The sequence below is a fragment of the Leopardus geoffroyi genome, chromosome A2 (genome assembly GCF_018350155.1).
Source record: "Leopardus geoffroyi isolate Oge1 chromosome A2, O.geoffroyi_Oge1_pat1.0, whole genome shotgun sequence".
NCBI lineage: Eukaryota > Metazoa > Chordata > Mammalia > Carnivora > Felidae > Leopardus > Leopardus geoffroyi.
Genome location: NC_059331.1, coordinates 125299998 through 125318381, shown reverse-complemented (window position 1 = coordinate 125318381; position 18384 = coordinate 125299998). Strand labels below are relative to the sequence as shown.

The 18384-nt window shown below is 44.8% G+C and overlaps 1 protein-coding gene and 1 long non-coding RNA gene across 4 annotated transcripts in view; one reads left to right on the top strand and one right to left on the bottom strand.

Annotated features, from left to right (window-relative positions):
• Window positions 1-18384, bottom strand: part of BMPER (BMP binding endothelial regulator) — a 251696-nt gene that overhangs the window by 9727 nt on the left and 223585 nt on the right. For all 3 annotated transcript variants that reach the window (XM_045495284.1, XM_045495281.1, XM_045495282.1), the window contains one exon: window positions 3530-3660. In XM_045495284.1, coding sequence (XP_045351240.1) covers window positions 3530-3660 — 131 coding nt within the window. The remainder of the gene's footprint in view (window positions 1-3529; window positions 3661-18384) is intronic.
• LOC123606680 lies at window positions 13581-16630 on the top strand. The gene is made up of 2 exons (XR_006716431.1): window positions 13581-15306; window positions 15546-16630. It is a non-coding gene; the product is annotated as an uncharacterized LOC123606680 (long non-coding RNA).

The following is an 18384-nucleotide window of genomic DNA, read 5'->3' as shown; positions in this document are numbered from 1 at the left end:
AACCTGTGCAAGTTCATTGTGTGTGTGTGTGTGTGTGTGTGTGTGTGTGTGTGTGTAAAGGTTCCCCTGCAACTGCACAGAGTTATACTTCACTCAGATGGCTCCATTAATTTTAAGTGGTAAATGAAATCTTTCGAGAGCCATATTCCTCATCCATTAGAAAAGTAATTTTAGCTCCTGAGATTTGGTCCCTGAAATCAAGGGGAATGCATAGTCCTCAAATGGTGCACTCAGACGGTGCTAAGTATAGCTGTGGGCTGGGAAGAGAGGACTCCTATATTCTGTATCTAATATAAGCCTTACCACAGCACCACCACAGCTAATGAAGTTTATAAGTTTCTGCAGAGCCCTAAATTACAGCAGGATGGATGGATGGGACGTGGCTCCGTATAGCTTAGTCTTTTTCTTTTCTTTTTTTTTTTTTTTAAATTTTTTTTTTTCAACGTTTATTTATTTTTGGGACAGAGAGAGACAGAGCATGAACGGGGGAGGGGCAGAGAGAGAGGGAGACACAGAATCGGAAACAGGCTCCAGGCTCTGAGCCATCAGCCCAGAGCCTGACGCGGGGCTCGAACTCACGGACCGCGAGATCGTGACCTGGCTGAAGTCGGACGCTTAACCGACTGCGCCACCCAGGCGCCCCTAGCTTAGTCTTTTTCTGATAGATTCAAGGGAAGGAGGACTCAAAGGAGAGAAAGGGAGCTAGGAATATTCAAGGTGTACTAAAAGGACCTGGTCCCACAAAAACATCACTTTTACTATGCTACCCCACACTGATGCATTAGGCGAGAGGTAAGCCATTCCGTCTTACTTTTTAGGAGCCTCAACCACACCATGTTATTGAGATAGGGAACCTGAAGGACTCCATAAAAATCTACTTTTTGCTCCCTTTCCTTCTTCTATTCTTGCTAGGACCTGCACCCCTGCCCTACACATGCCTTACTTTATGTCCTCCTTGTAAGGGATGAGGAGTTAATGATTTCTTTGGAATCTTTCAACACAATAGATAATACCTAAGGAATGATAGGGTGAAGCCATCATGTTCATATTCCAGATCACTGGCACTAGACATCTTGAGGATGCCAAGGTCCCCTGGCTTCAGGGGATACATGACTTATGATGGACATCAGGACACTGTCCTTGTTCTGACCAGTTCCTGTATGCCCAAGAGGACATGTGCAGCAGACCACAATCATCAGTAAAAACTCCAGACCCCTAGCAAAGATGAGATTTATTTTCTACTTCCTTTCTGAGTCTCCCGGATGCTCTGTCTGTATCTGCTGTCTCTGTATCTTCAATAAACTCTGCTCTCACTTTCTGCTGGCTTGAGTTTGCTTTCCATCCTGTGTGAAGCCAAGGACCTTCTTGGCTGGCCCTGCGGGACTCCCCTCTGCATCCTCGGACCCAGTCCACCAGTATCACCGTGAGTTATTTTTATCAAATCAATACTCCTTTCAGAAGGGCAACATTGATAGACATTCTTGCTGTAGAAAGTGAACTCAGATACAAAGACTGGACTTGGGTTTGCAGAGAAGAGAGCAAATTCCAAAACGGACGTTAGAAGTAGGTAAAAGGGCTTCGTGCTTTTCATGGACACAGACAAGTGATTTTGTCAAGGGGCAGCTTGGAGAAGTTTTAGTAACCCCCAAATACCTGTCATCCTACTCCCTCAAAGCCACCCAAGTAGGCATAAAAATTAACTCAGTGGTTTCAACTCTGGCTACAAGTCAGAATCACCTGAGAAGTTTTAAAAGCTATATAAGGCCAATTAAAACAGGATATCTGGGCATAGGTTTCTTGTTTATCTTGTAAACTCCCTGGTGACTCCAATGCCCAGCCAGACTGAGACTCACTGGTCTGAGTAAACAAGATGGCCACTCAATGAAAACACAGCCTCAAGGCAATCCTTCTTGACCTCTCTTCCAACCAGGTGACCTCCACCAACATAGACATTCTAGAGTTAGCAGTGCCATGAACTGCCTTTTTTCTAATATCAGAGCTAAGATTATTAGGATAAGTGTAGAATTAGTGCAACCCCCCTGTGTCTTCATTCAAGGCAAATCTGGCCCTTTTCGGAAAAATGTCTGCCAACCCTTGAAGTAAGTGACAAATACTCAGCCATCTCCTCTCCAGATCTAATTAGTAGCAGTAGCTTCTATGAGGTAGACACTCTTTCAGATGTTTCACATACATATCACTGAGGCGTATCACTCTGCGTCACAGATATTATTGTAAAATTCCAAAATACATCGGGAATCTCTCTTCTTCTCTCCTCATATACTGCCTCCATCTTAATCCAAGTCACCATTGTTTGTTCACCACCACACTCCTGCCTGGTCACCTGCTTTCAGTTTGCCCCGGCCAATCTATTCTCTACACAGTAGCCTGGACACAGGGTGATGTTTAGAAAGCAGAATGAGGCTTGCTCAAAGTCCATCAGTGGCTTCCACTACTCTTGGAATAAAGGCTACCACCCTCCCAAGACCTGCAAAGCCCTGCACGATCCAGCTCCTGCTTCTACTCCACCCCCATTTTATGCTTCTTTCCCCTGCCCACCATGCTTGAGCCACACTGACTCCCTTCCAGTTCGAGAGCATGCTATTTTATTCCTGCTTTATGGTCATAAAATATGTTTCTTCTGCATAGAATTCTTGCCCTAACTCCCTTCAATCCTTCAAGGCTCCTATCATCACCACGGAGAAGCCCTCCCTTGTCACCATCTAAATAGCCACCCATTCCCTCTCCATTTGTCTTTTGTTGCTCTGCCTTGTTTGTTTGTTTCCTACATCACACTTAACATACTTAGCCAGTATTTTCTTGTAGAGTTACTATTTTCACCTGGTTCTCCTTTTGGACTGCCAGCACCTCAATGACAAGGGCTTCATCTCTTAAGCTACCAGAGTACTCACTGTGTTCAGCACAATGCCCAGCACATAGACACTTTGTAAGAAATATTTCTTGAATGAACAAAGAAGTCCATTTTACAGATATCCAATAAGCTAATTAACTTGCCTGAGATCAAAGGACTATAACAAGTATTATAGAAATCTCTCAGAGGCAAAAGAATATTCTGCTAGAGTTTAACAATCTCTCCCTTTCTCACACAAACACACACACACACACACACACACACACACACACACACACACACACACACTTATCCTGAAGACCTTAAATGACTGTAATCATCATGAATATTCTTTGCGCCACATATAACCTTAGCCACAGCTGTGATTGTCCGTGTGCTAAGTACATCCAGCTGATAGCTTGAGGTTGAGAGGATTTTGCAACAGTGGAAATCCTTACATTGTTCAAATGTGCTTGTCACAAAGCATTTCTCTTAAGTGCTTTCTATCCTGCCTAGTGGGAAGCCCTTGTGTTTTATCAAGTTGCAATCCAGTTGGACTATTGATGGAATTTCCCTTTGGCCAAGGGGGAATGTGGCCATTCGTATCAGCGAGTCTCTTTCATTGCTATTTTGGGGATTGTAGTGAACTTCTGATGGATGGATCCACCAGGAATTTCTCACCTGCACAGTTCTGCTGAGGCTCCCAGTGGACACTGATGCCTTCTCTCTGGCAGGCCCGGGTATATGCCAGAAATGACTCGCAGTAACAGTTTTTATGGACTGGACATTCACACATGTCTGTCACACAGGACCTAAGGAACCCAACAGAAAGAAATGAACATGTAAAAATATCAAATTATCAAACACCCTAAACGTGACTTGCGGGAAAGGGTAGGTAAGTGGGATGTCAAACATTGATTGGCCATGAAAGTTTGCTAATTTAGGTTGGAAATCTAAAAATGGCATAAAAGTTCTCCATGAAACCTTATTGGGAACCTCTGAAGAAGGTGATATTAGGTTCCCTTTCTTCTAGAGGATTGTCCAGTAGAACTTTCTGCAAAGACGGAAATGTGCTATAATCTCCACTGTCCAAAGTAGTCTCCATGACCCGTATCTGGCTGTTGAGCACTTGGGATGTATCTAGTGTGTGTGAGGAACCAAATTTTTTATTTGATTTAATCTTAATTGACTGGGATGCAAATAATCAATATGTCTAGCGGTTGCCATGTTGGAAAGGCAGCTCTTAGACTACAGTCACCATCCAAAGTGCTGCCATTTTATGAATAGCTCTAATACAAGAATAATAGTTTCTACTACAATATAACCAAAATAGCACCCAGTATGATAAAAGTATAAGATCCCAGGGCTTTCTGAAGACATACAATTAAGATTCGCTTTGGCGATATCTTAGAATCTTAGTCTCTTGAGAAATACGGATGCTCATTCTTTAGAATGTGGGGTGACAAATTCCAAATAAAGCAAAACTTCCAAGCCTTGAGTTAGACCAAAAGATAAAGCAGGCTGAGCCAAGGTCTTCATAGCTTAAGTTCAATTTTTTTTAATGTTTATTTATTTTTGAGAGAGACAGAGATAGAGCATGAGTGGGGGAGGGGCAGAGAGAGAGGGAGACACAGAATTAGAAGCAGGTTCCAGACTCTGAGCTGTCAGCACAGAGCCCGACGTGGGGCTCGAACTCACAGACCGTGAGGTCATGACCTGAGTTGAAGTCAGACGCCCAACTGACTGAGCCACCCAAGCGCCCCTAGCTTAAGTTCAAATGTGGAAATGATGGGCCAGGACATGAAGAGAACTGAAATAGGCTTCAACATAAACCAACACATTTTCAAGCGTGTCGACCGCAAAGACACAGTGATGGCCTTACATTGGTGTGCAGTATTATCGTTTACAAAATGCTTCCACATGCAGTCTGTCACTGAGCGCTACATAGGACAAAGCACAGTCCCTATTTTGTAAATAAACAGGTCATTTTACAAATGAATACATGGGCCCAAAGTCACGTTAAAAAGAGGCAAAAGGGTGGACTAAATCACATCCCCTGAGACTACTGCTCTTCCTGTTATTCCACAGGACCACCTTCATCTTCACCTTCCAGCAAGTTTACTCCCTAACAATTCTGACTTAACAGTAATTCAAGAAGCCCTCAAGATTAAGAACGTGAAGCTGCCCTTATTTTTTTCATAACCCTTGCCAGCAAAACCTCTTCCTTGCAGAACCAAATTCAAGGCTGAAAGCAAAAACAATTAATAATAATGCTCAAGATTACAAACAGCACGGATGATCTTGAAAAGTGACCAGAATATGATAATCCACTGTGAATATGCCAGCATTTTCTCTTGGCATGGGACGTGTGTACACATCTGATTACAGAGAGCGGCCAGCTAGCTGTGTGTGAGGGCTGGAGCGCTGCCTGCTCCCAACAAGAATTAAATGGCAGAAACCATATTAAAGAATCAATAGACTCACCGTCTCCCTGCAAAGGTATTACAGCCCAACTCTCGAGGACACAGCCTTGGAAATATGAACTAACAGGGACAAAAGAGGAACAGAACTGAAACCTAAGGAGCCTTCTCCATGTCATCAAGTGAGAGATTATTTGGTGACCGATGACTTAAGACAGAAAATTATTTGATGACTGATACAGGACAGGAAAACAGATCTCTCTCTTCTCCGGAATAATCAAGACTGCGTATCTTCATACTTCCTCCCGCGTGCATTACAGAAATCCCATGGAATCCTGCTCACTAGAAAACCCTTTCTGGTACCCGACACCGTGCTGTGCCTTTAAATTTGTGCAGAGCCTCCAGGCTTCTGACAAAGGCAAACGAAAGCCTGTTCTTAAAACGACAATGGCCTCTAAATGTCTGACTACGAACCCTCCTGAATGCCACGATTGCGATTGCCTTTGTTGTTTTGATTTTTATTTCAGACCAACCCACACCCGTCACATTCCGGCGCAGACTTCACATTACGGCCACATTTGGGCTGCTGGTGCTGACCTCTCAGCCCACCTCTGCTTCACTCCCAGGACTTCTGTCATCCACCCTCTTCCCTGGCCCATAGGGTGCGGGTCCCTTTCTCTGGCATGGCTCCCACTGATGTGACGGGGATAGAGCGGGCGCCGAGGGGGCCTGGTGGAATGACGGTCCTTGTGTGGGAAGGAGGTGGTCTCCACACGAGGAAACGTGTCCCCCGATTTGAAAAAGCATCTAACGTGACTCTGTAAAATTGTATGGACAGTAAACAAAATTTAATTTGGGTGAGGGAAGTGAATGTTTTCCTTCTTTTTTATTTCTACCGGTTGTCTTAGGAAGCTATTTATACAATTTAAAATAAATTGCGGGCAGCTACATCCAATTCATCGAGACTGTTGGGAGAAAATGAGGTAGGCATGCATTTAATGTTGAAGCACACATTTACTAATCACTGCATATAAGTATTCCACCTCCACAATATGCCACTCACTACGCAGATGCAGTGAACAATGTTATCTGCCCTTTAAAACTAAGGACGACTCGAGCTTATTCTATTACTTGGCACTCATGAGGAACAACATTTGAGGAAAAAGCATGTGTCAAAGCCACCCATCGCTTGAAATATTTCACATATATTTAAGGGCTTGAGAGATGTGTTTTGTCACGGAAGTTAAAACTACAAGATGTCTTTTTTTCACTTGTCAAGCTGATGAGTTTTATACACAAAATTGTACCCAGGGTTTGTGAAAGAATGGAGAAATAGATGGTCCCTACTCGGTGTAATTGTTAGCTCTCACATCGGGCATTTTGCCGTCGTCAGCTCTTACGCGGACTGTCTCATCTAGTCCACACGGCAATGGGACGTGAGGCAGGTCTTATTACTGGCCCACTTAACATCTGGGGAGACTGCAGCTTGGAGGTGTTGGCTTGCTCAAGGTCACACGGCTGATGACAGATCTGGAACTGCAAAACCAGGACTGTACTTCAGGGCCTTCTCATCTCAACACCCATAGTAATAACGACGACTGAATTAGAAGATCTTTCTAGGGGACAATTGGGCAATACTTATAAATAGCCCTAAGAAAGTTCCTCCCTTTGGCAGGGAAATTCCGCACCCAAGAAAATAGTAATGCATGTGGACAAAGATTCTATAGACGGGGGTTTTCATCATAATGCTATTTGAAATAAAAAGGAAGGCAGGAAGATTGCCTGTAATAAATTGCCTATATATTGCCTAAATTGCCTATAATAGAGGCCTACTTAAATACATTTAGGTGACCTCTATATCCTGCAGACATTGCAATGATGTTCTGGAAATACATTTTAGGATATGAGGAAACACGGAGGAAATATTGACTGAAAAAGAGCAAAACTGTGTTTCAGTATTGCGTGAAAACAAGTAAGAAAACAAAAGTAACTGAAAACAGATACGGCCAAATGTTCACAGCGGTCTCTAAGTGGTAGAATTGTGGCTGTTTTTATTTTCTTCATATCCGAATTTTCTATAATAAACACATATCACTTTTCTAAAATGATAAATCAACAAAAAGAGCAACATGAGACATATTAATATTTCAATCAGAATTTACAGACTAGAGTGAGAAAATAAAGAATAAGGAATGGGAGGAAATTAAAATATCCATTTGTAGGTCTTAGTTGCTGAATACTTCTCCAGCTAACACTTTCCAGTCTGTATTGGTCTGTGCCTCCGGCTCAGGTGTTGATTCTATTCACCGTGTGTTATTCTCAGACTCCCACCTCATTGGTCTACTGATGCTATGGACTTGACATCCAGATGGATGGAATGGATAATGGGATAATTAGGTATGCTTCTGCTGGAAGGAATTTATTAAGAAGAAGGAACTTATTAAGAGAAGCAAGCATCCTCAAATGCACTTCAAATTTCAGGGTTGGGCAAAGCAATTGTTATTCAAGTGTTCAATTTGCGTTTATCACACTTAATAGTTCAGTATGAGAAAAAATCTAATTTATGACACAGTGGAATTGAATTTTTATATGTTAATGGAAGATTGTTGCTCTTCCCCTAGTCCGTGTGCACCAATACTGCGCATTTATACTCATGTTATAGGATGTGTAGGAGAATTTTATCACTCTTAGTAGTTAGTAAGATTTATGGCTTTGGTTTCCCTGCTTTCATGGCATTATTCTGTCCCAGTTATGTTCTGTTCGATGTTGAGCTCCTGGTCAGGAAACACAGCTGCCCAGCGCTCCAGGGGGAAAACACAGGTTGCATTACAACAGAGCTTTTCCAGGAAAGCTCTACACGGAATACAGAATAAAGGCCCGCCTATGCAAGCCCTTTAAAGCAGGCTTTCTGTCACAGGAGCTTATGAATGTATCTAGAAATGATGTTCTGATTTATCCACCCTGCTCCTGGCACCTTTCCTGACAGCAGAGAGGTACAGGCAGGATTCTTGTTCCTTGGGGCACACGTAGCTGTGCAATGCAGTGACATGGAGACAGGATGCCAAGAGGCACGGCAGGGTGCTCCCGAGCTGGTGCCGTGCCGGGCAGCACTTTGTCACACACCAGCTGCCCCCTTCTCTAATTATTTCATGTACGGTTGTCATGTCTCAATAAGACTCTTCAAAGGCCTCTCCTCACTGCGTCCAGCACAATACTGTCAGAACCCACCTGGGGTCAGTTCCTTCCCTGAAACCCAGCTTATCATAATTTACCTGCAGGGAAGCTTGCATCGTCTTCTTCCCTCCATTAGGTCACAACCACTGCCTCGTGCAAAGCTCTAGAAAGAAGCCACTAGCCACACGGAGCTGTTTAAGTGGAAATTTACATTAACTACGAGGAAATAAAATTTTCAATTCACTTCCTCAGTCACGTTTCAAGTGTTCAATGGCCATGTGTGGCTAGTGGCCACCATGCTGGACGGTGCTGATCTACACAAGTTCCGTCATGGCAGAAGGTTCTAATGGATGATGCAGCTCCATCTGTGTTGGGAAACCATTCCTGCTCTCCTCAGAGAGGTTTGCAGATGTAGTGATACCAAGATCAGGCTCACTCCTACTCTTACTGGGCACCTACAGAGAAAGTTCAAATTCAAGGTCCCTGGCGATCTAGATCATCCCTTTTTCCTCCCCACCCGTTCTTTTACCTGGGCGTAGGCAATGTCTCATTAACCCTCAGGCTTCCTTCCACCTAGCCATTCCTGCCTTGAGTGTGCTTCCTTCTCTTCCCCACTGGAAGAATCTGATGTCTATCCTTTAACATTCAGTTCAGCTGCTCCATGGCGCTTCCTGACTGGCCCAAGAAAAGTTAGCCCCTTCCTATTGGGTCCTATCCCCTCTACATCTTTATCGTAGCACATACCCTCTGAATCCTAATTACCACTTCCTCTGTGCGGGGGAACGGTATCTCGTTCATCCAGCCAAACAGTGCTTTGAACAGGCAGCTCAGTAAATATGCGGTAAATCACCCAAAGAGTGAATAACAGTCTGATAACTTTTGCCCAGCTTCCACAGGGCCACAGTTGGACACTGATATTTGAAGAGCGTGAATTCCACCCTTGCCCCAATCTTCGGCCAGTGCCTATCCCAGCCCTCCACCTGGGGCTGCTCACCATAGCAACCTCTGAACTAAGCTGCTTCCACAGGAACCTTGCATTTTCATTTTCAACTTCTTACACTCCTCTGCTGTATCCCAGGGGATTTTCTTTTTAATTTAATGAATGGCAGAATAAAGAATTTGATCAGAGAAGTCTGCCTTCATGACACACTTTCAGAAAAGCATATATTCAATATCATAAGAACAACCTATAGCTCTTCGTGTTATTAAAAAGGCAAGCCTCCAATACTGCTAAAATCAAAACATCAAACATCTCTCTGCCTCCTAGCAACAGCAGACCGAGTAGTTTTCCCTCTGCTTTTTCTGGCATGAAGGCCACCCCTGTCAGAGAGAGGTAAGCGTGCATGTGTTGGCTACCCAGAGTTTTGAAAGACAGATAGATTAACCATTGGGAACTCTCCACGCTGCTTCTGGGAGAACAGAAGGGCAAGCCAAGAGTTGCCACAGCCAGCACCATGTGGGAGCCAGAGGCAGAGCTTTGGCTCTCCCCTCTGCCACCGGGAAGGGTCTTTGGCTGTACTACGTTGTTCTATTTGGAAATCAGCCTTCCTGAGAACAACAGTAGAACATGGCTACATCTGGACGATCACCAGAAAACCACACTGGGGTCATATGGCTTTCCTTGCTCCATGTATCTAGGAAGTTCACAGAATCAGGCGAAAGCATCTCAGGTTGGTTAGTGCCTGGGTATCCCTGGGAAAAGGGGAAGGGAGAGAATTCAGGAAATAGTCCTGGCTGGGTGGACAGAAGTGTGTTTAACTACCAAGAGACTATCGATAGAGACTATTAATAAATTCACTTATACTTTAATCCTTGAAATTCTGCCCCGACTTCCCTAACCTGAATTGCATGGAAGTTACTAGAGGAGGTAGCCATAAGAAGGCATAGCCATGCCACATTAGACCTAAGAAAATAACTTCATCCCTGGCTTTCTAGTGCCTACATCTGCTCTTCTCAATACTACATGGGCACCCTCAGCAATTCACATAAAAACAGCATTTTGAGGGGCGCCTGGGTGGCGCAGTCGGTTAAGTGTCCGACTTCAGCCAGGTCACGATCTCGCGGTCCATGAGTTCGAGCCCCGCGTCAGGCTCTGGGCTGATGGCTCAGAGCCTGGAGCCTGCTTCCGATTCTGTGTCTCCCTCTCTCTCTGACCCTCCCCCGTTCATGCTCTGTCTCTCTCTGTCTCAAAAAAAAAAAAAACAAAAAAAAAAAAAAAAACCCACAGCATTTTGACATAAAAAAAATAGGGCCAAAAGATTCAACAATGGGACACATGAGGTTGCTTTATTGAGGTGTTAATAAGCGTGGGGCAAACCCGCAGAGCCAGCTGGTAGGGAGTCTGTACTGCTCCTTCCAGATCCTCCCTGAGCCAGCCATAGTTTGACATCATGGTGGCTTAAATATTGGTGAGAATATCTGACATCAAATATTGGCTTAGCTATTGGCTCTATGGTTGCCTAGGTTTCCAGGATAGCACAGCATGGCCAGGTATTTCTGGATGAGCTTATTTATTTTACAAACTCGATCTAAGGAGACGGGGCAGGAGAATCTGGGAGTCTACCTGTTTCTCTGGTTGTGGATACTGAACTTATCTGCAATCCAGCCTCATTAGATCTCCCACACAGACCCACATACATTATACCTTTATTCCACTCCTAAGTGCGAAGAAGAATGAACTCACCGAGCCCTGTTTGTTCAGACGGAGGCACAGACATGAACAGAGGGACGCACCTTCCAACTCCAAATGACATAAAGGGTATTCTGGGCCAGAAGTCAGTGCAATGGGATACTGAAGACTAATTCCATGGGGGTGGGTAAGGGTGTCTAGAAGTCTTTGCAGAGTAGGAGAGACATGGGAACTGGGTCGTGAAGGAAGTGTAGAATTTTGCTTCATTACAGAATGAGCAAAAGGGAATTTCAGGAAAAAGGAGGAGCCTGATTAAAAGCAGAGTTTCCAAATCACCAGATCTCAGATTTGATGCTCATGTGGTCCAACCTCGAATACTAAAAAATGAGACAAGACAAAAAGCCCATGACAGTCACACAACCTGTTTCTGAAGACCACGTTTCCTCACAAGGCAGCACATCAGGTCTGTTGTTAAAACATTTCTTTCAGGGCGCCTGGGTGGCTCAGTCGGTTGAGCGTCCGACTTCGGCTCGGGTCACGATCTCGCGATCCGTGGGTTCGAGCCCCGTGTCAGGCTCTGGGCTGATGGCTCAGAGCCTGGAGCCTGCTTCCGATTCTGTGTCTCTCTCTCTCTGCCCCTCCCCCATTCATGCTCTGTCTCTGTCTCAAACAAAAAAAACAAAAAAAAAACATTTCTTTCTTCTAGGGATCCAAATCCTCATAATTTCCAACCTTACTCATAGGTGTGACACTCATAGGTGCCACACAGAATCAGTCAGCGTGCTTGTGCCCATGATGACTTTTCAGTTATCTTCCCAAGCTCCCCCATCGGCCTTGGGCGTTTGCTCTTTCTGCCTTGACAAGAATAAAAATCCGACTACCAAAGTAACAGGGAAAAACCTACTGAACTGCTTTCATAATTATTCACAATGAACCCCTTTTCTTGATTGCCTGCACTCTGTTCTTGTCATGTATACATTGCCTACTTATGTGTATGTAGTTCCAGTTTAAAACCTAGGGACTCTACATTTTTTACCTAATTTACACTCTCTAGATACTGAAAAATATTGATTGTTTTAACTCTCCAAGGTTATATTCCCCAGAAGGCAAAAGGTGCTACCCTGCCTGGCAGATACTGGGATGGCATAGGAGTTCCAGAAATGGTCCTCGGCCTTGGACACCTTTCTAAAGCTAGAGATCGCTTTGTGGCTAACACAGCAGGCACAGAGACCCCCTTTAAAGATAGCAATACTTATGATTTTCCATAGATGCCAATTTTAACAGGAATCCCTTACACTTGCTCTGAGCAGAGACCAAACAATCATCGTGCATGTTCTGGAGCCTGAAATATTTCCTCCTTTGATAAAGCCATCTATAAGACCATCTGTGGAGAATATATTCCCCACGGCTCATAGTTAAGTTTTCCTGTACCTTATGGCTGGGGAAGGTGTGTGCACCATCCTGCTATTTGCTGGAGAGACTAACATGGTTAGAAAACACTCCTCTTGGGAAAAAATGAGATATTTTTGCTAGAGTATGAAACACTGGCTCCACAGTGGGAAAAGATGACCATGATTAGCAAACATTTGCTAGGTTGTCACTCTCCCAGGGATAACTCATTACTTCAGTTTGGGCAAAGATGTCTAACAATCCAGCCAGGGAGAGAGGAAGCCTGGTCACTACCCCCCTCTAGTGGCTGAGAGTTAGAGTGCCAAGTAACCTTAATTCTTATTCCAACGTTTGCTTCTTACTCTACTTTTTTTGAGGGGGAGGCTGACTGATAAAGCAGAACATAAAAATGGCTGCTCGTCAGAAAACTGATTACTTTTCCCTTAAACATGTTCAACTCATCACTGTCACGTTCACTGTAAAACAACTGTGAGGCTGGCTGGTGGACTAAATCCCCACGTAATCTAAAAGTCTCCTGGTTTTCTGCCACAGAGGCTAGAAGAGCTGAGGCACTCCCTGCCAGAGGGCAGGTGAGGTGGAGCATTGGTGGGAAAAATCTCAGCTTTTGTACTTTTTGCAAAATCTCACTTTACCCATGCACTGGATCTAGCTTCACATACTCTGTTTTTGCAAAGAATCTCAAATACAAAAGAGCACCCGACCCTGCACCTAAGCAGGAGGTACCACATCTGAGGTGGTAACACAATCAGAGGCCAAAAGCACAGCATGTTGACAATATTCAGCCATGTTCCTGCTTCTTAATTAGTAAAATGGTGGAATCACTGTAGTACTGGCATTCTAGGACTCTATCTAAATATGAACTTGCCCAGCCCTCAGCCAGCCTTAACACTAGGTGATATTCACACTTGGAAGATCTTCCAGAAAGAGAGGTCGCTCTTTACCGAGAAAAATCTCCTGGCGCCTGAGTGGCTCGGTCTGTTGAGCGTCCAACTTTGGTTAGGGTCAGAGAGCCCACATTGGGCTCCCTGCTGTCAGCGCAGGGCCTGCTTCAGATCCTCTGTCCCCCCCCCCCCCCCCCCCCGTCTTTACTCCTCCCCCACTGATGCTCTCTGTCTCTCAAAAATAAAGAACATTAAAAACAAAAGAGAAAATAAAGTCTCAATATCTCTTCTGTGCAGCAAACCCAACTCATTCTATTTCTACCCCCGACATAGATGCACATCACCTTTGAAATCGTTCCATTCAGCTTGACAAACACTGTCTGCCGTGCGCAAGAACACAGGCCGGGCTCGGTGGAAATGTAGAAGGAAAGAAGACCCTGCCTTCAGCTTGGGACTTTCACAGAGTCATGGGGAGGGCAGGGCGAGACTGGGCAAGGCCACAGGCCCAGGACTAAGGAGGCTCAGTCTGGGGCTCCTGTAGGTGCAGGACGGCACTCTAGGGGGAGCTCCTCCTTCAGCCGTGCTCCCAGGGCACCCTGCTCATCTCTGGACCCTGGGGGAGAGGAAAGTGCTCCCACAGGACAGGCCATCAGGGAGTCCGCAGAGGGAGGCAGCAAGGGGCAGCAAAAAGCGCTCCGGAGTTCCCACACCTGTGGGAAACCCCGCCTGGGTTACTTGGGGCACAGTCTTCCCCCTTTCTAGGCCGTTTTCCCTCGCATCATCGCTCAGAGTGTTCTCAAGAAAAGTCAAGTGAGAAAACAGACTGTCCGGTTGTGACAGAGGAGAGAGAAATTCATCCGCACAGCCGCATGCGGGCTAGCGGTGGGCGCCAGGCAGAAACCAGGGTCTCCTATCTTTGCCCAGCCGAAGCGCAAAGGGAGAAGGGTGCGTAAGTGGAGCTTTGTTTTTTTCTCTCATTCCAGGGTGGCATCCCCCTCAGCGCCATCCTCGGGCACTCCCAGCCCCAGCAGTCCTCTGTGAAATCTTGCCATTGGTGGCCCAGCGTGCCGGGACAGGTCTGCGGGTCTAGACCACGGCTGCCTGCTGAGGGGTATGACTGGGAGCGCGCCGTCACAAGTTGGCAGTGAGGAAAATCCAAGGAAGTGAAGGCGCCCAGCATCTGGAGGCCACGCCCCAGCCATATGCAGCAGCCACCACCAGCCCAGATGCTTCAAAGGGGCCGATCCTTCCAGAGGCCTTGTTCACATTAGGCAGTGGAGGCTTGCCAAGTCCACAAACCCTCCACTACATGCGTTAATAAAAGGGCAGCAGTGGTGGCCACGCCCCCCAGAGGATGCATCGCTGCGGTGAACTTTTTCAGATGCTGGGTGCCTTTCATCAAGCATCTTCTTCCCGCTTTGGGCTCCACAGCAAACCAGTATTCACATCCAGTCACTGCGCTGGGATGGGGGTTTTTTGTGCTCCATACTCTGTGCAGCTTGGCTGTATAGGGAAAACTCAGTCCATAAGACCTAAGAGGAGAATTATTCTTGAGGGGCCCACCGCACCCTCATCAACGGGGGATGGCGCATGGCCATTCTCAAATCATGGAAAAGAGATTCAGAAACCAGACATTCCCCAAACCCAAACCATAAACACCATGGGCCAACCACCTTCTTGCAGCTTCCCACCCTCTGCTAGAATGATAGCATCCTCCTATAAACCCCAGAGAGATGGAAAGTAAGGCCTGTTTCCTAGAAGCAACTGAGAATATTGCTTTGAAAGCCCTGGAATATTCATAGCCCTGAAAGTGGAAGAAGTGGGGTAAAGCAACATTTCCTCAGTGCCTGCTGTATGCCAGGTGTGTTGCTTATATAAGCACATATAATTTCGACTGCAAAATTTTTAACGGAAGAGAGAACTTAAACCCAGAGAGATCACAGAGTTTTTTTTTTTTTATAAATTTTTTTTTTTTAACGTTTATTTATTTTTGAGACAGAGAGAGACAGAGCATGAACAGGGGAGGGGCAGAGAGAGAGGGAGACACAGAATCGGAAACAGGCTCCAGGCTCTGAGCTGTCAGCACAGAGCCCGACGCGGGGCTCGAACTCACGGACCGCGAGATCGTGACCTGGCTGAAGTCGGACGCTTAACCGACTGCGCCACCCAGGCGCCCCACAGAGTTTTTTTTTAAACGCCACACTGGTAGTGACAAAGCTAGGTCCATGTTCTTTTTCCTACAACACACTGCCTAATACAACACATGCTGTTTCCCCCACCCCTTCTCCTGGTTACAACCTACTTCTCCTTCAATATGCAGGCCAATAGCTTTCTCAGGGAAGGCTTCTGAGATCCCCAAACTAGTGGGGTTGCTATTAAACATTCTCATGGTGTTCTTGAGTGACCCGTGTCACAGCCTGCAACTATGTTCTTGTCTGATTTATCCCTCACTCCATCCACCTCTCTATCCTCCCTCCAGGGAGGGCAAGTTTTATTTGCCATCTTTCACCAGCCCTGGTCAAGAGTTAAGGCTCCAAACCTGTTTTTCTGAGTGAATCATTTATAGATGTTTATACAGGCAAGGCAAGATAAACTGAATTCTAAGATGACAATGAGAATGAGATGGTTAAATGGCCTGAAAAAGTTTCAAAGAGTGACCATCCCATGGATCTAAGTACAACCAACGGCCAAGGGGAAGAAGATCTGGAAACAGGCCACTGGATTAGGCAACTAAGAGGTCAGTGATGTTCTTAGTAGGAATAGTTTCATGGGGCAGAGACAGAAGTATTGAAGGAGGAAAATATATGAGACATTGAGTGAAGACCATTCTTTCAGTAGGTTGGCAGTAAAGAGGAGGACATAAATAGGATGATAGAATGAAGGGAAGCCAGGGGCAGCTCTTGTGCATTTGTGTGTGTGTATGTGTGTGTGTTCAAGTCAAAGAGACTTGAACATTTTGCACTGGGGAAAAAGAAGTCCAAGAGAAGATGTTGAAGTTAAAGAGATGGAGGGATTAGGTAACTGATAGAGTAATGTCATGAAGAAAATAGGTAAAGATGGGGTCAAGAATGTAGGAGAAACATTGTCCTTCTCTTCACTCACAGTTGCTAGTAAATCCCTGAAAAAATTTCTGGAAAAAGTCACACACACACACACACACACACACACGCACACACACACACACAAGTCCTTTGGCTTATACAAATCAGAGTGGGATAAGGGGTAAAAAAAAAATCAAGACTACCTTCTAAATCAGCAGTTGGATAAAGATCAATAACCCAGTGCAAATACCTAGCAGAGAAGGGGGTAGAATTGAACGAAATTTTCAAATGGTGTTTCCAGGTGAGGAAGGACTACAGATGAGGGGCAAGATTCCCACCTCTGGAGAATAAGAGTTCCATTCTATCTCATCCATGACCTTGGAGACCCATGGCAAATGAACTAAAATAAAACTAAGCCAGATTTTTAATCAGCCAGAAATTGAGTGCTGGAGAAATTGGTCCTTAGCTCCTGTGGAGAAAAACACAATACAGCAGGTTTCTTAAACCTTAATTTAATTATACAAAATTAGTGGTGGAACACTTTCCCCCAAGTCAGAGGACCTGACACTTAGACACCACTTTTTGTGTGGGGCTGGGGTGAGGCTTTTCTAGATGCTTTTCTTCCTAAATATTTTAATTTCTCACCTGAATAGTAAGTCTTAACAGCAGCCACTATGGCAATCTATCTTGGTAAAGGACAGTGAGTGCTCAGAAGTCCTACCAATAGGCTGGATGACTCATAAACAGTCACAGAGCCATAGAATCAAGAGTCTTAAAAGACCTTAGTGAACATCTACTTCCTGCAGGAATTCCTTTTATAACATCCCTGACAGATGGTCATACATCTGCATCATGTCGGTGATAATAGCTCAGTAGCTTTTTAGGAGTATCATTCCTGCGATAAACAATGAAGCCTTCTATCTCTCAGGAAGTTTTCTTATATATTAAAGGAAAACGTGTTCTGTAGCTTCCACCCGTTTGTTCAGATTCTACCTTCTGTTACATTGTTCTATTCTATTCCAGCCTCCATATGATATCCTCCTCAAACACATTACCAAAAGTAAAAATGTTCTCCTTGAAAGTTAACTTTTGGGGAACTTCCAGAAATATGCCTATTAGGCCATTTTTTTTTACTTCCTGTGCTTTTATTTTCTTTACACCTAGCAGCTAAAGGGCATTCGAGTTAAGTATAAACCTCCTTTCCCTTTTATTTATTCTTTCAACAAATCTCTGCTGAGCAGGACATTGTGCTCACCTCCAAGTTAGAGGCCAAGATGAAAAAGATAGGGTTTCTACTCCAACTACACAATGTACTAAAATAAATTGTAATAAAAGGAGGAAATCAATGAGTGCTATAAAAAGCATTACAGTATTACCAGGGGAGTGCAAGGAGAGAGATTATTCTGGCAAGGAGGGTAGGGAGCGAGAAGCTAGAAAAGATTTCAAGGAGGAGGTTTCATTTGAGTTACATCTTAAAAGAAAGAGCTCGTTTTACCCAAAGAGGAAGGAAGAGCTTTTCAGAAAACTCGTTATTTAAGAAATAAGAAAAAAAGTAAGAAATACTTTTGTTTGCAATGCCACATGTGCCACTTGAAAATTCCTGATCATCAAGAGGAGGAACAAAAGTGTTAGGAAATTACCAGAAAGGTAGGTTGTGCTCATTTAATGGACTGCCTTGTATGCTATGCTATGAAGCATGAACTTTATTTCAAGATCAGGGAAGTCACTGACAGGTTTGAGCAGACAAAGGATAGAATAGAAAATGTACCTCAGGAAAGTGAGCTGATGAAGTGACCCCTGGGGTCAAGCACCTATTGAGGATGACCCAACGAGAGGTTACAAGAGCAAAAAAGACACAAGCAGGGATTTTGGGGGCAGAAGGTGATGGTGCAGTAGAACCAGAGGGGAGACATAAAGCCCATGGGATAGGAGAAGTTATACCCCGTAGAATTTTTAAAGGGATCTCATGCCAGGCAACAGG